We start from the raw sequence: 24,755 nt of genomic DNA on the forward strand, positions 1-24,755 counted from the left end.
CTACAGCCCTGGAGGTAGGGTCTCACGTGCACGGGCTCCAGCACTCAGCTCACCCTGGACTGTCAGATCGGAGCCGACCTCAGGAAGCAAACACGATGCCCAAAGGGCCGAGAGGCTGGGATGCTGGCCCTCAGGTTTGGGGTCAGGCCATCAGCCGGCCACACTGACCATGCGGAGCCCGTCCTTACTTTTGCTTTTCCGTGGGAGAGACGGGAGCATTCCCTGCGTGAGCGTTCAGTACAGAGAATCCATAACACGGAGCACGTGACTCTGTGTTTCATGCACGACTGTACAAAGCCTGCCCGAAAGGTGAAAATCTTACAGACCATGGGCATCAGCCCAAGCTTCTTCAGACTGCTTTTCTCTAGAGATCCACACACAATAAAAGTATGAACCGACAGCACAGGGCTAGGAAGGGACAGAAGCCTCCAAGGCCGTCCACACCACCACCGAGTGCAGGAAGCACCTGGCCCGGCTCACAGGAGCCGCCGGGGCCCGCGAGGGAGACAGCACCACCCAGGACTACGGGGAAGGGGGTCCCAGTGAGAGGGGGGGATGGGAGCAGCAGCCTTCAGCCCGGGCCCCCAGGAGGTGGGCAGGGGCGCCCCGGGCTGCCCTACCTCCCCCCTGCTCCATGGGGCGGGGCGGGGGATGAGCCTCGGCCGAGAGAGCTCCCTCCAACCCCGCCACCCAGGGTTTCCTGGGCTCCCGCGGTTGCCCCGCCAAGCCTGGAGGGGGCTCATGTCCAAGTGCCACGGCCTGCTCACTCCACCTGTTCTCCGGGCCACAGGAGCAGGACTCATCGTCTTTCCCAAGCAGGCCAGCCAGCCAGTGTGAGGGAAAGCGGGGGCCACGGCCTGCAAACAGGCCCCGCGGGCACACGGATGAGTCGCCTTTCCTGGGCATAAATCAAGTCTGGCAGACAAGGCCAGCAAGCCCACCTCCTTCCCCTGGCGGCCGGGAAGAGAGAAGAAGCCGCACCCAGAGCACCGTGTGGTACAAACCGCAGGCTGGCAAGGCTGAGACAGGATCTGGCCCGGCCCAGTGGGTACAGGCCACACGCCACCCCCCCAAGCTGGACACGCACGCCCTGATGTCACCCTCCAACACGCACACTCACACCCCATACGTGTGCACACACAGACGCATGCACACACGCACCCATACACGTGCACCCATACACGTGCACACGCACGCACACTCGTACATGTGCACGCACACACACGCACCCATACGTGTGCACACACCTATACATGTGTGCACACACATGCACACACACCCATACACGTGCACCCGTACATGTGCACACACGCACCCAGGCACACACACTTTCAGAGAAAACACACTGGAAGGTTTTCATAGGTGGACAGGCCAGCCGGTGACTCTGTGACCAGGTTATTGTCCTCACTGATCTCCCAGGGGTCTAAACTACTTGTATGTTTGGGGAGAGGACAGTGGCCTCCAGGCCAGAGTGCAGGCCAGGAGCACCCTGGCCCGGAAGGCCTGCCAGACCCGGGACGACCACCAGTGACCACCAGTGACCACCGGAGACCAGAGCCGGACTGCGGGACTGGTAGGCCACACCCCAGGGCACGCAGCAGATCCCGAAACCCAGCACCCGGGCGCCGAGTCGTGCACGCCGCCGCTCGGGTGCCGGACCTGTTCTCACTCTAACCGCCTAAGACGGAAGCGCCCATACCCCACCAGAGGAAGCTGACCCCCACCTCGCGCATGTGGCCGTCGCGGGTGGCCCACACAGCCGCCCGCCGCCATCTGGCTCCACACGGCACGCGCTCTCTTGTGTCCCTTTGGGGCCCTCTGTGTCTCCCCGTTTGCTGTCAGCCTGCCCTTCCCTGCCGTCCGCAGGGCAGGGAGAGGGAGGGGACGGGGGCAAGAGTCTGGGGACAACCCCCGCCCGTGCCACACGGTGCCCCCGGCCCCCAGAGCCCGGCTCACCTCCGGGGGAAAGGAGGGGTTCCCTGGCTGTCAAAGTGTCCAAGGGCTCCCGCAGTGCGCCAAACACGCCCGCCATCGCATCCTCCCTATTCTGACGAGCGTGCTGACTCACGGCCAACTGGGGACTAGCCCCTAATAAGACCAAGTGTGGGTCTGGGCACGACGGGAAACGCTGGGTGGCAGTGGCGGTGTGGCCTGGCACTGCACGGGCTTGGGCTCGGCAGGACAGGGAGCTGCCCAGAGGCAGTGGGGAGAGGGCCAGCTGAGGTCGGAGCCGTCCTTGGCCCCCAACCCCAGGCCTGCCCGGCCACGTGAGCTGCCGGCACCGGTCCACCCCAGCGGGAGAGCTGGGGGCCGTGGGGGAGGGTGCTCTGGCCCAGGAAGCCAGACAACAGGAAGCAGGTAGCAAGCAGCTACAGGCGCGTCACCGGGCTGGAGGGAGCCCAGAGGGCCTTTGTGCCCTCTGCCCCGAGCCTGCCCAGGGGTCTGTCCTGAGCTGAGAACGCAGTGCAAGCTCTCGGGGACGGCAGCAGAGGTCCCGTGGGGGGCTGGGTCGGGGCAGCTCAGGGAGCATGTCCGGGGAGGGTCTGGCCAGAGCACACAGATGGTGGCGGGGGGGGGGGGGAAGCAGCGGGCATCCCGGGGGGAACACCGGCAAGCCAGGCAGAGAGGAGCCTCGTTCTCTAGACCCGGCCACCTAGAAAGTTCTGGTGAAGGGGCCCACCAAAGAGCTCCTCCCGTATCCTGGATCCCCTTGCAGTGGCCGCCGCCTCCCCAGGTGCCTCTCCCTGGTTCCTGCCGCAGCCCCAAGCCAGTCTCGGGAGGGCAAGGGGCATCGTCTCCTAAATGCCCTGGACCCGTCATGCCTTCCCTGGTCTTCCACCCACCCCGGGCACAGCTGGACCCAGAGGGAACACACGCACTCCTCTACAGGTTCAAGCGTGGCAGAGGGAGATGAGCACAGACAGCAGCCCAGCCTCAGATGCAGGGCCGCTCCCACCCCCCACCCCCCATCCCCCACCCCCCACGGAGAAGTCTGGACCAGCTGGGAGGAAAATGCATGGCCTCGGCGCCCCCTGCTGTCCAGGCCCTGAACTGCCAGTCCCTGCTAACCACAGCTGGGCCCTCTGCCAGCCAGCCGCCTTCCCCCCAGCACAGTGCTCCCGGGGGGAGTGCAGAGGGGCCGGGGTGTTGTGAGAGCCAGAAGGAGCGGCGGGGAGCTCCCCGTGGGGCTCTGGCTCCAGCCGGAGAGGCCCCAGGGGCAGCAGGGCAGGTGGGCCTGGCTCTCAGCAGGGGGCCCGTCTAGAAAGGCCATGAACTGAAGGACCCCACAGTCTAGAGAGCAGCCAGGTCCCCTCCCCTCCTGGGGCCACAGCGAGCTTGGGCACCGTGGCTGTCACTAGGGTGCAGCCAGCTTGCTCGAGAATAAACATCCAGTCTGTGGGTCACTGTCTGCACCACCCAACTCTGCCACTGTCCCCAATAAAGCTTTACTCACAGGACAAGCCTATGGCCTGAGGGCCACGGGGTGCCGACTCCGGCCCAGATCCCTCCCCTCTCCTGTTCCCCAGCTCCCAGGGCTCCTGCAGGGTCCCACCCCCGTGTTCTCCTGTCACTCAGACACTTAGGGCCTCCCTCCTGAAGCCCCCGGAGCTCCTGGCAGCTGGAGCAAGGCTGGGCCCTGTCTCTCCTGCCCTGCCACACGCCACGCCCCTCTCTCCCTCAGCTGCCTGTTGCGAGTTTCGCCAGAAGCTTCCGCCACACTTAGAATAACACCCAAGTCTCAGGCTGGCCCGCCCTCCCTCCCTTCTGTCCCCAGGCAGCTGTGCGTGTCTCGAGACCTTCGTGTGCGGGCCCCACACGGTGAGGGACTGTGAACATTCCCTCCTGAGAGGGGCCCATTTCTGGCCCACAAACCTATTCCAGCTCCCCCACCGCCATCACCTTGCCACCAATGTGCCGCGGCCACCATGCCTCCTTCCAGGATGTCCCAGTACCACATGCCCCACACCGGGTGCCCCCAAGTGCTTCTTCTTCACCCTACTGACCCTCGAGCCCCTCCCTGGGCCCTGGCCAAGCAGCTCAGTCCAGGGGCCTTCCTGCCATGCCTGCACCAAATCACAGGAACCGACGGTCCCAGAGCCACCTTTCTCCACTGACCTGTGCCCTGGGGGCTCGCGGGCCATGTCCAATCCCCACCACGACAACTGTCACCGCCGTGCTGGACGAGCACCTTCCCCACACGCTCTGCGGACCCCACACACTCACCCCCTGTCACACACGCAGCCTTGCACGTTCTGTGCCATATAAGACTTCCTGGGTCACCGGTCCAACAGCTAAGGAGAGAAGCCCCCGCCCAGCCGCAGAAGGAGCTCCTGCAGACCCAGCACACCCACAACCCCTCACCGCTCGACCCTCTCTGCGAGCAGGACCGTGGTGGATCAGCCCGGCCCCACGCACAGACAGCAAATTGTTTCTTGTTCCCCGTGGCCAACAGCCTACAATGGTGACGCTGGACGAAGGACCCCCCAGAAGCTGACTCTGGGCTCCCACACCGGTCTCGGGGCACAGCTCCCCTTTTAAAGCTGCGCGTGCTCAGCTCAGGGCCTCTGCATCTTGGGACTGTCTCACAAACGCCAACACCGTCGGTCCACATCCTAAAAACCTAAACACCTGCCTAAACACCTAGAGGGCGGAGACGTCCCCGCTGTCCACACTGGGCCAACAGTGCTGGCTGTTTTCTCCCTGACCCGCCTCTCAGGCCACTGCCTCCTCGGTGACCGTCCGCCATGGTCAAGACTAAAATGGGCACCTTTTCAAAAACATACAAGACTCCCCTCTGACACTCCTATAGCCTGACTCATGCCCTGACCGCCCGCCGCCCCCCACCAGGACCTTGCCCCCTTCCGGCCATCTGTCAGTAGCTCCTCTCCCCGCTCGGAGGACAGGCCCCCCCGCCCCTGCCTCCACGCGCCCCAGCTCCTGTCCAGCCTCCTCTCGAGGGCTCACCTGCACAGCCCCGGCCCGGTTCCTGCTGACACGTCAGTCCTCACTGCAGCCCTCCCGGGGTGTTGACCTCACCACGGCCGTAACTGCACCTCCCTGATGATGAACAGGGCTGGACACCTTCTCCCGTGTGACGTGCCATCAGGCCGTCGTCTGGTAAAACACCCGCCTGAATCTCCTGCCCACTCTTCTGGTGGGGCCTCCCCCCACCCCCCTCCCCCCTAATCTAGCAGTGGTGTATCTGCACGCATGAAGGGCCCCGACATTCTCCGGGTCTCAGCATCAGCCTTGGCCTCTATGGCTCATGCCCCAACACCATGAGGCCGTGAGCCCGCACCGCCCTCAGGTAATGCTCTTGTGCTGCCCTCCGCGTTACAGCTGGATTGAGCTGTGTTGGTAGGGCACGAGGACCTTCTTTCTTTCTTTCTTTTCTTTCTTTCTTTCTTTCTTTCTTTCTTTTTTTCCTTCCTTCCTTCCTTCCTTCTTTCCTTCCTTCCTTCCTTCCTCTTTCTTTCTTTCTTTCTTTCTTTCTTTCTTTCTTTCTTTCTTTCTCCCACGTGGATCTCTTATTCCAGCACCACTGAAAAGACCACACTCGGCCCTGCTCTGCACACAGCCCATGTGCACGGGCACGGGGTCTACCTCTGTGCACGCCCTCCTCCCACGGAGGAGGGCCAACACGGACCCTGTTTGGAGTTGCTTCCACTAGAACACATTTCGATGGCGAATGGCGGACCTCCTCCTACCTACTGTCCTTCCAGAATATCCGGGCTGCTATGGGGCGCCTGGGGGCTCAGTCGGGTGAGCGTCCGACTCTGTTCTGGCTCCGGTCCTGATCTCAGTTTCGTGGGTTTGAGCCCCTCGTCAGGCTCTGTGCTGACGGCACAGACCCTGCTCGGGGTTCTCTCTCTCTCGCCCTCTCTCCGCCCCTCCCCCACTCACGCCAGCTCCGTCTCTCTCCAAAATAAGTAAATAAACTTGAAAAATTGCACTGAATCTCTATGCTATTTTCTAACCATACCCACAACTGATTATTGTATACTGACTATACCCAGCAACTTGCTGAGTATTCATTAATTTTAATAATTAACCTCTAGATTCTTTTAGATTTCCTATGATACCATATCATGTGAGAACAACATTTTCTCTAAAAAAACTTCTTTAAGTTTATTTATTTTGAGAGAAACAGAGACAGCATGAGCGGGGGCTGGGGGCAGAGAGAGAGGGGGAGAGAGAGAGCCCCAGGCAGGCGCCACACCGTCAGCAGAGCCCGATGTGGGGCTCGAACCCACGAAATCATGAGATCATGACCTGAGCCAAAATCGAGAGGCGGACACTTGGCTGACCGAGCCACCCAGCCGCCCCTGAGGACAACATTTTCGTCCTTCCTTTGTGGTTGTTAAATATCGATTGTTTCTACTCTCTTAGTAAACTCAGACTGGCAAGAAACATTTGAACAGAAATGGTAGCAGCATCCGTCTTTCTCTTGCTTTGATCTCAAGGGGAAAGCTTAAGTAAGCTGCCCGCTATGGGGACTTTTTATCACCTCATCAGATTAAGGAAGTTCCCTGTAATTCCTATTTTGTTAAGTTTTGTTTTGCTTTGTTTTTGTTTTTCCCATGAACGGATGCCGACTTTTACCAAATGCTTTCCCTGCTTCTGTTGAGAGGATATATCATTTTTCTACTTTACTCTGTTACTGTGGTAAATTATATTGATTTTCAAGCGTTGAAAAAATATCCTGTCCTTGGAATAAACATGAACCTGCACTTGCGTCGGGATGTTAAGTGCTTGCACCTGTGCTCACCTGTGGGCAGCCGGCCCCTCTCCTCTCCTCCCCTCCCCCTCCTCCCCCTCCCTCCTCCCCTCTCCCTCTTCCCCTCCTCCCCTCTCCCTCCTCCCCTCTCCCTCTTCCCCTCCTCCCCTCTCCCTCCTCCCCTCTCCCTCTTCCCCTCCTCCCCTCTCCCTCCTCCCCTCTCCCTCTTCCCCTCCTCCCCTCTCCCTCCTCCCCTCTCCCTCTTCCCCTCCACCCTTCTCCTCCCCTCCCCCTCCTCCCCTCTCCTCCCCTCCCCCTCCTCCCCTCTCCCTCTTCCCCTCCTCCCTTCCCCCTCCTCCCCTCCCCTCTTCCCCTCCTCCCTTCTCCTCCCCTCCTCCTCCTCCCCTCCCCCTCCTCCCCTCTCCTCCCCTCCCCCTCCTCCCCTCTCCCTCTTCCCCTCCTCCCCTCCCCTCCCCCTCCTCCCTTCCCCCCTCCCTTCTCCTCCCCTCCCCCTCCTCCCTTCCCCCCTCCCTTCTCCTCCCCTCCCCCTCCTCCCCTCTCCTCCCCTCCCCCTCCTCCCCCTCCTCCCCCTCCTCCCCTCTCCTCTCCTCTCTTCTCTCAGTCCGCATCAGGTGTGGGGGTCAAGGTTCAGGGGCCTCATAAATTGAGCTGGGAAGTAACCCCTCTTCGTGTATTCCTCTGCCCGTTTAGTCTGCTGATTTCTGTGTCACCGACTTCTGCTTCTGCCCTCATTTCTGCCAGCTTCCCCTTCCCGCGTGTCGTTTTTACAGCTCTTCTTCTCACCTCCAGACGACTCTCCACTTCCCTTCCCTTCTCGTACGGGCATCGTGACACCACAAACGTCGCCGGGGGCACCCCGTACCCGCACGCCACGGGTCAGAGGGGGAGGCCCGCGGCGTCACTCCCGACCCCCACAGTGACTCTCCTTGGAGCGACGGGTGGCGCACTCCCGCACGACGGGCGCCACCCGCCTTCTAGTACGCTGGCTGTGGCACAGGACACGCTGTGGGAGAGTCCTCCGCGCCTACGCGGGCCGGCCTTGTGGCCCAGCACGCGCTCAACGTTCAAACGGTCCAGGAGGGGCAGAGAGCGGGCCATCGGGTGCAGCGCCGCACGTGCGTCCGGGAGGCCAAGCTGGGAGTCACGCCGCTCAGGTCCTCTCTCTTCCAGACTTTGTTCTCCTGCTCCAGCCACCGGGTGCGAGGCAGGGAGTGTAAAAAGCCTCCGCCGCATCAGTTAGCCCACTTCTTCTCCTGCTTCCACCCATTTCTGCTTTAGGTATGTTGAGACCATGTCGCTGAATGCATACAGACTTCAGGATGAGAACTTCTCACTGCCTCTCACGACTCGGAAGGCTCCCTTTTTAGCTCCAGGGATGCTTTTTGCCCGAAAGCCCCCGCTGGCATTAATGTGACTGCCACTGTTCTGATTAGTACCGCTCAGCGTGTTCTTTTCCAGTTTTTTGTTTGCTTTCTGTGTCCTGAACTTTTGGATGTGTCTCTAGTAAAGAAAATAATCAGATTTTACATGCAGTCCGACAATCTTTTCTTTTTAACCGGTATATCTGATTCATTTAAAATCGGTGTTCTTGGGGTGCCTGGGTGACTCAGTCAGTTGAACGTCCGACTTCGGCTCAGGTCACGATCTCGCGGTCCGTGAGTTCGAGCCCCGCGTCGGGCTCTGTGCTGACAGCTCGGGGCCTGGAGCCTGCTTCCGATTCTGTGTCTCCCTCTCTCTCTGTTCCTCCCCTGCTCTCACTCATCTCTCTCTCAAAAATAAATAAAGATTAAAAAAAATTTTTTTTAAATAAAAAATAAAAGCGATGTTCTTGGGGCATGAGGGTGGCTCAGCTGGTTAAGAATTCGACTCCTGGTTTTGGCTCGGGTCACGATCTCGCGGTTTTGTGGGTTCAGGCCCCGCGTCGGGCTCTGTGCCAACAGTGCGGGGTCTGTTTGGGATTCCCTCTCTTTCCCTCCCTCTCTGCCCCTTCCCGCCTCGTGCTGTCTCTGTGTCTCTCAAAATAAATAAATGCAAAAAAAAAAAGAAAAATGAAATCGATGTTCCTACTGACACGTGGGGACTTCACGCCACGGCTCGACTCAGTGCTGCCTCCGTGGACAGCCCCCAGCTCTCCGCCCTCCTACCGTCCCGTCTCTCCAATTTCTACCGTCTGCTGAGTTGACTGGTTTTTAAAATTCCATTTCTCCTCCCTGCAATCTAAAAGCGCTCTTTACTTCACCGTCTCAGGCTACCCTGGAGATGACAGCATGCGTTCTCACCTTATGAAAATCAAGGACGAACCACACCTTCACCCTCTTCCTGAGCACTGACATCACCTGGAGCTTGCAGTCCACTCCCCTCCCAGCGCTCACACTAGTGGCCACGCTGTGATTTACTTGTATGCATTTTTAAACCAAACAAAAAACACAAAACAGTTATTCTTGTTTTATGCAGTCGCCGCTCATTTGGACTGACACACACGTACCGTTTCATCACCCCAGTTGATGTGGGTCCCCAGGCCTGCAGAGCTCTCCATCTGAGTCTCCCTCCGGGGGACCCAATCCGAGCCGCTGGTGTCCCGGACGAGGACTCGAGACAGGACTTACGCAGAGGAGCGGGGCTGCTGGTGGCCGGGGGGCAGGGGCCCCTGGCGGGGTACAATGAGGAGAGAATGTTCTGGGAGGCCCAGGATGATCAGGCACCACCTGAAGGCTGACGTGAAAGCCGGTGCCTCTGGGGAGGGGACCGTCCGAGGGTGCGAGGACCGAGAGGTCGGGGACGGTCTCCCAGGCTGCCGAGGACACCCGCTAAAGAGTAACAAAGAGAAGTACAGAGAGACAGTGTGTTCAACAAGCTTCCCTTAGAAACAGGCTTACCAGCGATGAGTGTTCAAGAAAGGTATTTGCGGCTTGTACGTTTTGAACCCTTTAGGCAAAAAACAAAAAAAAACAAAAAAAACAAACTTAGCAAAGATTCACTCCTATGTCTCCAAATGTACCATTTTAACAAAAGCGAGAGGTCCTATACGTGGTGGAAAGACCACAGCTTTGCAGCCTAGCGTGGCCTAGAAGATGCTGTTGAAACTCCTTGCGGCTCAGTTTCCTGACCTGTAAGACAGAGAGCATGACGATCTCCTCGCGGAGCTGATCTGAAGGTCAGAGATCAAAGACTGAGCTGCCCGCTGCCCGCTGCCCACTGCCCTCAGTCAAGGGCGCAGACACTGGTGCACATGCGGGCGGTGGGCGGCGGGAGGGCCCAGCGCTCTCTCTCGGGCGAGGAGAAGTGAGCGGGAACCACGGAGCCTGGAGGTCTGACCGCGGGCTGCCACCGCGAGCCGGGCTAGGGCCACTTCTCACCCCTGGGAGGCTCAGACCCCTCCCACGAGCCTTCTCCTAGAAAAATGCGGCCAACGGCTGGCCAACAGGCTGACCCGAGAACGCGGCCTTCGTCGAGACCCCCTTCCCCGGGAGCCACACAGCTCCGAGGGCCCCCGCGCTCGGCACACTCACCTCTCTCCTTCACCCAGCGAGGGGCCGCACCGGAGCCACTTCTGACCGCTGCTGACCAAACGCGGCCTGCTGGCCTGCACTGCCCCCAGTCACCACGACACCACGGGCAAGGTGGCCCCCCTCCCCCGCCCAGCTCCAGCCTCCAGCCTGTGCCCCCCTCCTGCCTCTGTGACCCACCCCCAGACTCTGACGACCCTCCCACATCCAGCCTAGAAGACAGGGCGGCTTCAAAGACCGCTTCCGCCTCTAACAGTCAAGCATCCCAGTTTCACATCAAAACACAAACGAACCTACCACTCGAAGCAACAATCAACCAAGGCCTGTTAGTTCCAGTTTACTGTCAATCGGTCTGTAAGAACTTATCTTATTTAGAATTAATTTTTAAGCTAGAACCAAACAGATATTTGCATAACCGTGCTCACAGCGCCAAATGGTAGGAGAAACCTAAGTGCGCGTCGTCAGAGGGATGGATAAACACAACGTGCGATGTCCACACAACGGATCACGTGGATAGAAAGGGAGGACATCTTGACGCCTGCCACGCCGTGGACAAGCCTGGAGGACGTTATGCTCAGTGAAACGCGCCAGACCCGGAAGCAGAGAGCCCATGTGATTCCATTTTCACAAGGACCCAGTGTCGTGAAACACTAGAGACGGAAAGTGTGGGGCTCCCGAGACCAAGGGAGGGGGTGGGGAGCCAGTGTTTCATGGGCACAGAGGTTCAGTGCTGGGGACGGAGGGTGGGCACGGCCACACAACACTGTGAATGTCCTTTTTTTTAATGCTTATTTCTTTTGAGAGGGAGAGAGAGAGAGAGAGAGAGAGAGAGAGCGGGCTGGGAAGGAGAAGAAGGAAAGAGAGAGAATCCCAAGCAGGCGCCATGCTGTCAGCACAGAGTCTCACATGGGGCTCGATCCAACGAATGGTGAGGTCATGACCTGAGCAGAAACTACCAGTCACAGGTGCCCTGACGCCGTGACTGCTCTTAATGGCGCTGAACTGGACACTTAAAAAGGGTGAATTAGACATATGTGTAACGAATGACACCCTGAACAAAGGTGGGAATAAGCCACAGAGATTTTTCCAAAACATTCACTGACAAAGGACTTGTGTCCAGAACATACACACACACACACACACACACACACACACGCACACACACACATATATACGTACATACGAAATCTGAAACTAGAAAAGGATATGAATAGGCTAATGCAAAACGGAGAAAACTGGAACAGCCCAAGAGCCTCCCTCGGACCACTCGGCCTCACACACCATCAGTGAAATGCCGGGTAAGACCAGACGCCATTTCACCGAAATGGAAAGTTCCCAGCCCGCCAGCACCAAGGGCGGAGAGGAGGGGTGACGGGCTCACACGCCGGTGACCCCAGCCTGCGTGAGAAGGGTCACCGAGACTGGCGCGTGGCCACGCCTATCACCGTGGCCCTCCCTCCCGCATGTGCCCACGGGGCCCCGTGCGCAGGTTTCCAGTTGCCCAGCGGGGGGCCGTCCACGGCGGCCCAGCGGATGCGAGCCCAGCACGCTCACAACAGACGCCACAGCACGACACGACGGGACTAAAGCCTGCGGGTCAGGCGGCGTTTTAAGGGAGGCGGAACAAGACAGCCGGTGCCACGGCCCCTGTGCAGACTGCCAGGCCGAACGCACGGTGAACCGCAGAAGGGTCGGGGCCGCCACGGGTCCAGGGAGAAGGGAGGCGGCCTAGGCGGAGCACAGGGGTTCTCGGGGGCCGCGAAACCCCGCCTGTGACACTGTGATGGAGGCGGAGTGACATCACACACCTGTCCACAGCCTGAGAACGGAGAGCACGGAGAGCGGCCTCTCACGCGAGCCGTGAACCTCACAGGAACACGTCCGCCCGGCCCGTCGGCCGACACGCGCCACGCCGGCGTGAGGGGGGAGCAGCCCGGGTCACGGGGCGGGGGGGCTCGGGGCTCTGCACCTTTCTGTAGTCCTGAAACCGCTCTGACAGCCAAGTCTATTCATCTCTTAAGGAATATGGATAGAAGAAAAGAACTCGGTATCTGTGGATCAATATGCTGTCTTTAGAGGGGGGCGATGAGAGGCCCCCCCTCGTGATTCTCGCGAGGCCGAGTCAAGTTCACGTCTACCACGTTTACAGCTGCGCTGGCCACACAGCAGGCAGCGCGCAAGGCACGGTGATGTCCGCAGACTCAGTGGGGCAAGAGGGGCAGCGATGAGACAGGAGACGGTCCGCAGACACGGGCGGGGGGCGGGGGGGGGCAGGGAAGGTCCGGATGGGCAGGAGAGGCCCCCCCCCACTTGAAGATCAGGGTGACGGCAGGAGAAGGAGGGAGGGGAATGGGTGAGGGTGGGATTCCAGGAAGATGCAGGTGTATCTGCACGACCGACGTTCATTTTTAAAAACCTGATGGGGAAAGAAAGTAACTAAAATTCAATTACCTCAAGATCATCAAGGGAGCGAGTGATACTAAATCTCTTGGATCTTCCAAATGATCTCCGAGCAGAAGTGCGCTGAGAAGTCTGAGTGAGTCCAACTCCCCGCCCAAACTTTGAGCCCTAGACACAAAGAAAAAGCACATCACGTTACCTTCTCGGGAAGAGAGGCTGAGTTCTGCCTGACACCCTGCGGTGGAGACGAGAGGGTCGTCCCGGGTTAATCTCATGCTCTGTACGAACGACCCCGATCCAAAACCCAAAGCTGAAAATAAAAGTCACCCCAGGATCTCCACGCATCTGCTCTGCCCCTGAAGCTCGGCGCCCGGAGACAAGCCCCAGCTCACGCCTGCAAACCACAAGGCGGGTTGTGCCGGCTGACCGGCCCCCAAAGGCTCTCACCAAAAGAGCAAATGAAGAACCACGGACGAATAACTGGGGAAACATAAAGGGTGTGGCCAGAGAAGTAACTATTAATGTAAACATTATGCTTTTACATAATTTCACAGGCGTCCGAGGAAACTGAAGAATCCCAGACGGTCAGCTGGTGTCTGAAGACCAGACCAACTCAGGTGCACAAGACAACAGGCCACTAACACGTCTTGTTCTTTCTCTGGGAAATGACCAGAATTAATTCACCGTCATTATGGGATTGTCACTTCCCCAAATGCGATCTGGGTCCAACAAAGAAGGCCTCCCGTTTTAAATGTAAAAAGCCTCACAGCTGAAATCTCTGATGTCCTGGGTACTCGAAACCCTAAAGTGACCAATTTCAGGCACAGAGGAAGTGAGCGTGTTTTCTGCAAACTGGGAGGCAGGCCCTGACCCCCTCTGCCCTCCTGCGTGAGAACCTCGGCCGTCCTGCAGGGAGGTGGCCTCGCCTCACCGCCTCGTACAGCTCTGGGGGCTGTCTCGGCACCAAGCCGTCCCCACACACGCCCTCACTCCCCCCTGTCCCCGGACTGCACCTGCACCCGGGCCACTCGGCTGCCTAACACCGGGACCGCCATCACCCGGCGTTCCTGACACAGACTCGAGGGGCCCTCCAGCCACAGTGGCCTCCGAGGGGGCAGCGGCCCTGAGGCCACCGAGCCCTGGCTCTCCCTCCTTCCCCTCCCGGCCTCCCTCCCCCCCCCCCCCGGCTCCTTCCAGCCACTGGCCGCTCCCCTCACGCTGTGCTGTGCTGACACCCAGAACCCGGCTCTCACCCCTGCCCCCCAATCACCCAGGCCCGAACCAGAGAAACGAGCACCTTATTTTGAATCCTTTCATTTTTACTAAAAAGTCACATAGGTGTCGACAGCAACGGCCTTCAGTTCGCCTACGACGTGTGGCCACGGGGCTCTCCACAAGTGTTTCCAGCACAGTCGCGGGCACAGGAGCACGGGGCGCCCGGGAGGAGCACACGACAGGTCTCGGGCTCCAAGCAACTCCCCGTCTACAGGTCCCCCCGAGAGGCTACCCGTGGCTGCGGGCTACACTCTGGAAGAAACCAGAGGCCCCTGGAGGCTACACTGAGGACAGTGACTGCGGGTCAGGACCGCTGGGAGGCTGAGAAAGGGCCTCACTCCCAGGGAGAAGAGAAGGCCGGGCCGGCAGGAGCAGAGGCCAGGCTGGAACGCAGCGGCGGGACAGGCAGGGCAAGGCCACGCCGCTCACGGCACTGGCACGGATGCTTCAGCGAAGTCGTCCGAAATAGAGCGCGTAAGCTCGGGAACCGGCAGCCTGTTGGCCACGGGGAGCAGAGAGAACTGACCCAAGAAGCAGCGGCAGAAACAGCAAAACGGGGCAGAAGGGGAGGGAGAGAGAGAGAGAGACGGAGAGGGAGGGAGGGTGAGGGAGAGACAGGGAGGGAGGAAGAAAGAGGGAAAGAGGGACAGGGGAGGGAGGGGGAGGGAGGGGAAAGAAGGGAGGGGGGAAGGAGGGAGAAGGAGGGACGGTGGGGGTAGGAGGAAGGGAGGAGAAAAAAAGGGAAGGGGAAGGACAGGAGTGGGGGAGGGAAGGGAGGGGGGAGGGAGATGGAGAGAAGGAGGGAGGGCAGGAAGCAGAGAGAGAGGGAGGGAGGCAGAGGGAGGGAGGGACTGTCTCAGGGACAGCATAAAGGGCAGGTGTGAAGAGAAAGGGCGGGACATCCGAGGGTCGCACCTGCAGCCGCCGCTCGGAGTCCTCGGGAGAAGTGATGCAAGTACCTCACGAGCCCTAACATCCCACCGAGAGCTAGAGAAGCCGTCTGCCCGCCCGCTGTCACAGCACAGGCCCCTCTCCCTCTTCCTGCGCGCATAGCGGATGGTGCTGTGCGCGGGAGCAGGAGAGCAGCTAAGTGTAACAAGGGACAACGGGTGCAGGAGCACAGAGAGGTGACCACGACACCCACACCCCCAGAGAGGAGCCCAGGGGACGGCAGGTGGAAAGCCGTCACCCTGAGCGGTCCCCTGGGGAAGCTGTGGGACCGCAACGGGCCTCCCCCGTGGACCGTGCTGGAGCTCAGCCGGGAGCTCCCGCTGAGAAATCAAGTTGCACAGAAGATCCGCTCGTCCCCTGACAGGGCTGGGTGACCTGTGCACACTGCCTCTGTGCTGGTCTCGGGGACGCTGCTGGTGGGGGGGGGGGGGCTCCCGTTCAGACCCAGGTGCGTCCCGGCCTGGTGGCCGGCACCCCAGGCCCTGGCCCTCCGACACTGTCCACACCCGCCCGGCCTTCTGCCTCCTGCTGTTTGCTCCCCGGGCTGGTTCCCGCTAGCAGGTGACCAAATACGACCCATTCTCGAGAAGAATTTGTCTAAGAAATTTCTTTTTCAAAAAATAGGCAAAAGCTGATTCCATCTATAAAATGTATCCGGAGCCCGGCCATCTCTTTCCAGACCACTGCTCCCCCTGGCCCCAGGGCCAGTGTGGGGTGGCCAGCCTCCTCTGGGGTCCTCCCCCTTCCCCGCCCTGCGCTACGTGCTCCCTGACACCTGCCCGGTACACCTGCTCAGCACCCTTCGGGGGATGCCACGCAGCGGGTGAGGCCTGGTCCCTGCCGTCCAGACCCTTCCGGGCACCCGCTTCGCCACCCCGCCTTTGGCCATGGCCCCCAGGCTCCTCTTTTCAGAGGCCACCGCTAACTGCACTGGCTGCGGGGCTGCCCTGGGGCCCCCTCCGAGGCTGCTGGGTCCCCCCCCACCCCCGCCCCCGGGGCACAAAGTGGTCCAGGAAGCCGGGCCCTCTGTCCTCTGAACACCTCCTGCCTAGCACAGGGCTGGGAGAAGAGCAAGAGCCAAGGAAGACGAGTCATGCGGGCACCTAAGTGCCCAGCATCAGGGGGCCCAGGGCCGACGGGCAAGGGAAGCCAGCAGCCATTGGAACGCGCGGCCACAGCCGAGGTGAGCACGCGGCAAACGTCAGTCCGTTGCTAGAGCAAGGGAGCCTCCACACTCGTACGAGGCGAGCCCTTCGCACAACTCACATGTGTGCTGGTCCAAATCCTTATCTGGGGGGAGTGGGCAGGGAGCACGTGGCTTTGTGACAAGACCGAAGTGTAAGTTTTAAGCCCAGGAGGCTGCAGACGACACCCAGGCCGGGACTGGGCCACCGCATCGCAGCCGACACCTGGTCCCGCACGCAGACCCGCGGGCTTCTGAAGCGTAAAGGAGAGAGAGACGGACAGAAGAAAACCCCTGCACAGAACCGAATGGAGGTGGCCGCACTCCAGCAGTTCACCCACGGGCAGAACCCTCGGCATTTGTTTGCTTGCTTCCACCGCCCCCTTCCCGTGTGAAGAGAGAGAAGTTCCTCTGGACCTTCCTCCTCCCTCCTGGCCACTCTCCCAGGACCCCTGGAGGCAGAGCCAGAGGGGACCCTGCTGGCCAGGGGAAGGGGACACAGACCCCAGTGTCCCAGAGCTGATTACAGAAAGGAAGCTCTAAAAATAAATCTAATTAAATACATCTAATTTTTAAAAAAGGGAGTCATAAAATTTTACTGAAAGAAAATGAAGCTTAAGTAAATGGAGAGAAATACCAATTTCACGGATAGGAAAACTCAACATCCTAAGGATGTCAATTCTCCCATGGGTCTACAGACGAAAATACAATTGCAAAAATACGTCGGTGGCGTTTTGGAGAATTTACAAACTTACTGTAAAATCTTACATGAGAGAGCAAGGCTCAGCACAGCCAAGATAAGGCAAGGAGGTCCGGCACTTCGGATGCAAAGACTCATCACCAAGCCTCAATTTCAAAAGTCAAGTATTGGGGGAGGTACGGACATGGGAAACAGAGCACACGTGAGTAACAGCAGCCCCACAGCCATCGGAGAGAGAGGAAAAATCAGCTTGCCACCCACCTTATTCCATTCATAAAGATCAACTGCAAAACAATTTTAAGACAAAAAGAAGAATATTCCTGACCTCGGGATAGTGATGAGGTCAGGAATCAACACTGAAAATCGTGAGAAGACTGACAAGTTGGTTGACATTAAGGTCAAGAGCTTCTGTTCATCAAGTCCCCACAGAGCAAGCGGAAAGCACAAGCCACAAACGGAGTCAGTGTATGTGCGACACAATCGTCGCAGGATTAGTAGCCGGTATCCGTAGCTTCTACAAATCAAGAAAAAAGACAACCCAACAGAAGTGGGCACAGGTGTGAGCAGGTCCCTCAGCAACGTCTTCACGGGCAAAGCCACTGTAGAGTGTCATTCCACATCCACTAGACGGGCAGGAAAGTCAGAAGCCCGGCGGGCGAGTTCCGGCAAGGACGCGGAGCCGTCTGGCACTCCCACTAGCGGCACGGGACCGTCGGGAAACCGAGCCGGAGAACCTGGACCCAGAGTCTCCCGGTCTTGGACTCGGCCGCTAAATCACGAGGGAACAGACAGGGCAGACTCTGGGACAGATTCACCTCCCGGGGTCAGTCCTCACGTCTCAGAGATGAGATGAGCATATCTGGGGAGGGGCTGGTCGTGTCCCCCTCCCTCCGGACACATCTGTCTACACTGCAAAGCGTAGGAGGGAAAACCCAGAGTCCTCCCTTCTGTCTCCAAGGGCACTTGCTCAAAGAGCCAGGGTCTCTGTCCCCTCCCAGCGTGCGTATAAGCCCCCCGATTCCTGTTTTCAGGTCTCCTCACCTACAGCCCAACCCCGGTGCGTGCAGGGCGACACCTGACGAGGCTGCCGTTGCGACGGCCCAGGGCTAAGGATCGAGCGCCAGGAACGAGTGTGGTCGTTGGGAGGCAGTTATCAAACCTGCCCCCGCTCCAGAGACCCGGCGTTTCCCGTCAACACGAACGAGGGCAGATACTAAAAACTGCGCGAAGGTGAGCAAGCACCGGAACGGCCCCCGGGGCCTCCTCCGCCCGCACAGCCGGGGACGCAGGCGTGAGCAGGAAGCTCAGCAGCAGCACCGCCACGTCTCCGCCAGCTCAGCGCGCGTGCGCGTGTGTGCACTGCTGCGGTCACGGTGGAGACGAAGGAGCTGCAGACAGCGTCGCGGCCACCGCGGTGGAACGACACCAAACAAGTTGTCACCACTGTTTACAAAGCCCAGAGAGCAGCACGGCTACAAGCTACATAACGCGCCGCTGCGGGACTCAAACCCTGCTGACTCCCGCAGGAGCACCGCGGCCGCTGAGCTCTCAAGGCGCTGGCCTTCCCTGGAAACCACATAAAACCACAGCAGGGCGGTAAGCGGTGTCTCTGTCCCTCAGCCTCCGGTCCTGCCTCCCCGGGAAGCTCCCCGGCACCTGACCCGCATCCCCACAGGGCCCCGATCCCCCCCCCCCCCCCGCGGCGCTCCGCTGCTCCAAAGGGGCTCCTGGCATGGAAGGGGTGCGCAGACCCGCGGAGGCTCCCTGCACTGTCGGGTTCGTGGGCACCGGCCACCCGCTGACTTTCCCGGCCCATCTGTTTGCTTCCCTTCCCTCCGATTTGGGGCGTTGTTTACACAGGGTGGGTAATGAGCAAAGCCGCTCTCTGCAGAAGGATTTAAATCACGGAGCCTTAGTTGTGGCCTCTTCAGTATTCTCTGGAACTTTTATTTACAATCTATTTTAAAACTTCCTCTCGGGGCGCCTGGGTGGCTCAGTCAGTTGAGCGTCCGACTTCGGCCCAGGTCACGATCTCACGTGAGTTCGAGCCCCGCGTCGGGCTCTGTGCCGACAGCTCAGGGCCTGGAGCCTGCTTCCGGTTCTGTGTGTCCCTCGCTGTCTGCCCCTCCCCCGCTCACACTTTGTGTGTCTCTCTCTCTCTCTCTCCCCCCCCAAAAGTAAATAAACATAAAAAAAAATTAAAGAACAAACAAAAAAACTTCCTCTCATTGTGCTGGGAAACTGCACAAGACCTGTCTGTCGGGCCCAGTCCCCTCCTGGCCTGACCCCTGCCCAACCCACCGCTGGCTGGGCCACACGAACCCAGCCTCAGGCATCCAGTGCCAGGCCTCGCACTCTGTTCTCAGGAAAAGAATTAAGAAAAACCATTTTTTTTCTCCAAAGGAATTATTTTTAGCAGGTAAAATATGTTCGTGTTCCCGTAATAAAAACTGAAAATAACAGAAGATAAAACAAAACGTCCTGGACCCATCCCCAGTTTTGCCTCCCACCCCCGAGGTAGCTCCCACTATCGGTTTGGAGCGCTTCCTTTGAATGTTTTCCCGTGTATTTATACATAAACATATGTACACTTTATTTTTTTTAACAGATGTATCCTGTAAAACACAGGTTTAGTTGAGGGGTGCTGAGTTTTTTACGCAAAAATGGGATTGTGTTGGCTGTGCGTATTTCTGTGACCTCTTCCACCTCGTGTGCCGGGGGGAGCCTCCCACAAGGTGGTGCGTGGACCCACCACGCGGGGCGGACGCCTGACACGCCACGGGAATCTTGCCGAGCGGCTAACGACTACCTTCCAGCCTCCCTGCAGCGGGGCTGTCCCGGGACTCGGCCGACCCACCCGGCACCGCGGGAACAGGAACACACTCCGGCCGTGGCTCCCTGCCCGCCGCAACGTGGGCATGACGCTATTTTTTTTTTAATTAATTTACTTATTTGAGAGAGACAGACTGAGCGGAGGAGGGGCAGAGAGAGAGGGAGAGAGGGCGACTCTCGCGAGCACGGGGCTCGAACTCACGACCCCAAGATCATGACCGGAGCGGAAATCGAGGCCGATGCTTAACTGACGGAGCCCCCCAGGCGCCCCCCCATGACACTGTCTTGTACCTGGAGTTTGGGCGCGGGTCACGGGCAGGGGATGGCAACACAACACAGAAGGAACAGGTCCTCGTAAAGGCGCGGCCTCTACGCCAGCCTGGCCTGCCCACACCTTCTCGTCACAGAGGACGCGCTCCACATACAGCGTTTAGGACACTGTGAAATTAGTCCTGCGGTAACAGTGCTGAAACTCCTATTACTTCAAACACTTTTTTAATGTTTTACTATTTATTTTCAAGAGAGAGAAAAAGACAGCGAGTAGGGGAGGGGCAGAGAGAGAGGGAGACACAGAATCTGAAGCAGCTCCAGGCTCCCGGCTGTCAGCACAGAGCCCGACAAGGGGTTCAAACCCACGAACCATGAGATTACGACCTGAGCCCCAGTTGCATCCTTAACCGACAGCCCCCCAGGCACCCCTACTTTTAAATGAGTGCCTGATGTTAACAGCATTTTTTTTTCAGCATTTTTTTTCATTTTATTCGATCAGAAAGGTATTGTTTAGGCTCTCACCAACACTGCCAGTTTGGAAGGACTCAGCCCTAGCGGGGCCCTCCTACAAAGCGGCAAGCCTCTCCGGGGCAGTGGTCCCCAAACACTGTGCTCCCAGGATGCCCCTCATACAAATCACTGAGGCCCCAAGAGCTTTTGTCTCCGTGGGCGTCATCTATTGACAATTTCCATATTAAACCGATACGTTTAAAAATTTTTATTAATTCACTTCAAAATAACAACAATAAATCCTTTAGGTAGTATCATAAATAACATGTTTGCATTTAAAAATTTTCCCAAATCCATTATGTGCAAAGTTTAACAACGGATTTTGCTACTTAACCAGATACTTTAATTAACGTTAGTCTGAGGATATCAGTTTTCAAAGAAGCAGAATTAAACATCCTTAATTCGAGTTAAATGTAGCTGAATCATTTTGATGACACAGACAGCATTTCAGGGTCTCGGGTTTTCTCTTTCCCGTCAACCCCTCTCTCAGTCACACGCTCCCTTAGTGCATCCTGGCCACGGACACCCAGCAAAAAGAAAATCAGAGTAAACAGAGCGGGAAATCATCTACCTGTAGACACCACTTAGCTCCCCCACAGTGTCACCGGCTCAGGCCCCACCTGCCCAGGCCCCACCTGCCCGGTCTGTGCCTCTGCCTCCCCTCTGGCCTCCCCACAGGAGGAAGAGTCAGAGCCCCCGGGGCTGGCACTCCTGCTGTTACCAGGACAGGAAGCCCCTTCCCCGTGGCTTGCTGGCCTCCAGGCTTCCGCTGGGCCGGGGGGGGGGGGGGGGGGGGGGGTGTCCCCCAGGCCTCGAGGGAGGGAGGTGTCACAGTTCCAACAGGAGCTTGCTCTGGTTTTGGACGTCTTCCAGGCGGCGGTGAGCGGTGCTGTGCCGTTTTTCTTGGGGACAGCCGCCCAGTCCTGCAGTGGCTCCGACGGGTTTCTACACTGTCTCCGTGGGGACAGCGCGCTCGGTCAGCACCCAGAGGCGAGGCCCGGCAGCGTGGCCTTGAGGGGCAGCCTCCCAGCTTGCAGCCTCTCCACTGCTGGCCTCTGCCTCGCCCCTGCTGTGGGGCCTGCCCCAGGGTCCCCGAGGGCTCTCCCTCCAGGCAGCTCGCTGCCTTTGGTCTAGTTAGCACTTGTCCACTCTGTTTCCCTGCTCCGATCCTGGTGTGTTTTCTGTCTCCGGGCTGCAGCCTAATTCTGCCGAGAAGCATGGGAGTAACTCGGGGCCCCCACTGTGCGGCGCCCCACTCCCGTCCCCCCGTCCTCATCCTGACAAGCCTCCAGGAGGGACACCAGGAGACCACCCCCCCAGCCTCTGGAAGCTTCTGCTGCTACAGCAAGGGAGGCTGTGGGATTAGGCTGAGCTAATGAAGGAGAAACCCTTGAGCAAGGTAAAAAGCAACTGATAACCTTCAAGAGATTATGGCGGAACCCAATAAAACACCATTCATTACCACTTATTTTGAGATGAACTGGGTGTCCCATCACCACTGCAGAGGAAAGACAGGTCACAAACCAGTCTATGCGGGACGGACCGCGAGCAGTCTCAGTGTCAGCACTTACTTGCACGGGAACTTGGGCAAATCCCCTGACGCATAAAACCTGACTGTCCTTGTCAGTAAGATTGAAAGATAAAGACACCCCGCCTGACGAGCTCACAGAACCCCTCTCGGGTCAACTGGTGAGCGCCAGACTGCTACTCTCCAACAGGAGAAACACACTGATGCCACTGCGCTATCTCAGCCTCTCGTCACGGCCCGAGCCACGACAGCCAGCACCTCACTGTCACCACGCTTGCGGTCAAGGTGAGAGATGGCTACCGAGCAGCCAGAGACCCTCACAGGGACACGCACGGGTCTTGACAAAGGAGCGAAGGCAGCGGTGTCGACACACAGCGCCAGAACCCTGGGACGTCCGCGTGCAGAAAGATGAACGTGGACACAGACCTTCCAGCCTTCGCAGCAATCAACCCCAATGGGGTCATTCACCTAAATGGGAAATAAAAAACTATAAAACTCGAAGACGACACAGGAGAAAAGCTAGAGGACTTGGGGTTGGTGGGGCCTGTTCAGACACAGCACTGAAGGCGCAATCCGTGAGCGAGAGCCGATCAGCTGGACTGCGTCGAAATGGAAAGGTTCTGCTCTGGGAAAGACCACGTCAAGAGAACGAGACCAGCCTCAGGCTGCAAGCACAAGACAGGGGAGCATGGAGAAGGTGGTCAGCGTCTTAGTCACCAAGGAAACGCAAATCAAAGTAACAGCGCGACCCCCACTGCACACCCGCCCGAACAGCCAAATCCAGGACTCTGCCCCCCCCCCGCCCCACACACACACACACGGCGAGGACACAGAGCGACAGGAGCTGCCGGTCACAGCTGGCGGGAACTCAGAATCGCGGTGCAGCCGCTTCGGGAGATCGGCGGCGGTTTCTCACGGAAGTAAACATCCGCCACCGGCTCCCGCAATCACGCTGCTTGGCGTTTACCCAAAGGAGCTGACGACTTACGTCCACACCAAAAGCTGAGCTCGGGTGTGAACAGCATCTTTATTCATAATCACCAAAACCCAGGAGTAACTAACGTGGCCTTAGCAGGTGACGGACGAATAAACTGCGGTCCCTCCAGACGGCGGAATATTACCTGGCTCTAGAAAGAGACGAGCCATCAGGCGGGCAAGAGACCCGGAGGAAGTGTGGACGCGCACGACTGAGGGCAACCGGCCAGTCTGAAAAGGCTGCACGCCGTGTGGCCGACCACCCACGGGACATTCCGGAACAGGCAGGATGGCGGGGATGGTAAGGTCAGCGGTGGCGGGGGGCTGGGGGCCGGGGAGGGCAGGACAGGTCGGAGCCCAGGGGTGTTGAGGGCAGTGGGCCGCGCCGGGCGAGACAGTAACGGCGGGTCTGCCTGCCATCACACGTGTGTCCGAGCCCGCGGAAGGCACACGCCGAGAGGGACCTTGACGTGAACTGGGGACTCTGGGTGATGACGCGGGGGTGGAGGTCCGTCAGTCGTAACGAGGCAGCTCTCTGGTGGGGGTGCTCACAGTGGGGGAGGCTGTGCACGTGTCAGGGCAGAGGGTATGTGGGAAGTGTCAGCACTTTCTCAATTTTTATCGTAAGACTAAAACTGCTCTAACAACATTAAATCTTAGAAAAAAAAAAAAAAGCCCACGGTTTGAATCATGACCCTGCTTCGTCCTATTAAACCTTAAACCTTAGAGAAGTCACTTAGCCCCTCGAGGACAAGTCACCTCACTTGCGGAACGGGGGCCACAGCACCCCTGCCCCACGGGTTCCCCGAGGTCAGAGCTGCACTGGGAGCGGTCTGGGACGGCGGGGAGCTCCACAGCGTGTAGACAGGGCCTTCACCTCGGACGAAGGGCGGGCGAGGGGGCACCCGGTCCACAGAGAGCCGCACAAATCCCATTTCCTTCCACCCGTGTGGTCAGGCGCTGACACACCAGCAGTGGAGCTGGAGAGTGCACGCACTGGTAGGACACGTGCTCCAAGAGGTGCTGACGTGTCTGATTTCGGGAAACGGTTGCCACCTTCCGGGCCTTCGCTTCCCAGCTCACCCCGGCTGACAGGAGGCTCGGGTGGGAGAAGCCCACACCACAGCCGGCTCGGCGGGGGCAGGTGGGAAGGAGCCGGGCGGGGGCGGCCGCGCCCCGAGAACACGGGCCTCGTGCGGTTCGGCCCCGGGGCGGCGGGGGGACGAGGGACGGGGTGTGCTTGTGGCAGAACCACAAGCGCCCGCAGTTTAGAAACAGGAGTCGAAAACCCACACGATCACAACTGTTTATAAAAACAAACATCCATCCTTAGATACGGGGAAATGGGGCCATGGCCTCCTGGAGGAGGTAAAGTGGGGGGTGGGGGAGTCTGTCCGTTCCTCCCGCTTTCTATTGTCTTTAACGTGTTTTAGGGTGAAAACTACGACACGGGAAGGGTGTGATTGCCAACAGAATATTCGCCAAGCCGCCCCTCCCCTTTCCTCTGTCCCGGACCCTGCCCTCGCCAGCCAGCCGCCCTCGCAGGGATTCGTTGTGACCTTTTCCACTGTTGAGAACCAGGACGCGGACCCAAAGCAGAAAAGGAATTCTACGATCACGAAAGTCCTCTGAGGAAAGTGCCTCGGAGACGCCGCTCCACGGCTACAGGGTCCGCCACACGGTGGCTCGGCCTGTCCCACCAGTGCCGCTGGCCACCCCCCTGCTGAGCAAAGTCCCGCACGCTGACTCCGGCCCTCGTGCTCCACACCGAGCTCCCGGGGAGGAAGGCAGAGGGCCCCAAAGGGACACAGGCACGTTCAGGGCAGTGCTGGCCCCGGCGGGTCCCCCTGATGCTCATCTGTGGCGAGCAGGCAGCCGAGCCACCA

At 59.0% G+C, this 24,755-nt stretch overlaps 1 protein-coding gene across 2 annotated transcripts in view; it reads right to left on the bottom strand.

The window, feature by feature from the left end:
* Positions 1-24,755, bottom strand: part of RGS12 (regulator of G protein signaling 12) — a 118,807-nt gene that overhangs the window by 67,378 nt on the left and 26,674 nt on the right. For both annotated transcript variants that reach the window (XM_043573102.1, XM_043573103.1), the window contains exon 3: positions 12,697-12,813. In XM_043573102.1, coding sequence (XP_043429037.1) covers positions 12,697-12,813 — 117 coding nt within the window. The remainder of the gene's footprint in view (positions 1-12,696; positions 12,814-24,755) is intronic.

The sequence above is a fragment of the Prionailurus bengalensis genome, chromosome B1 (genome assembly GCF_016509475.1).
Source record: "Prionailurus bengalensis isolate Pbe53 chromosome B1, Fcat_Pben_1.1_paternal_pri, whole genome shotgun sequence".
NCBI lineage: Eukaryota > Metazoa > Chordata > Mammalia > Carnivora > Felidae > Prionailurus > Prionailurus bengalensis.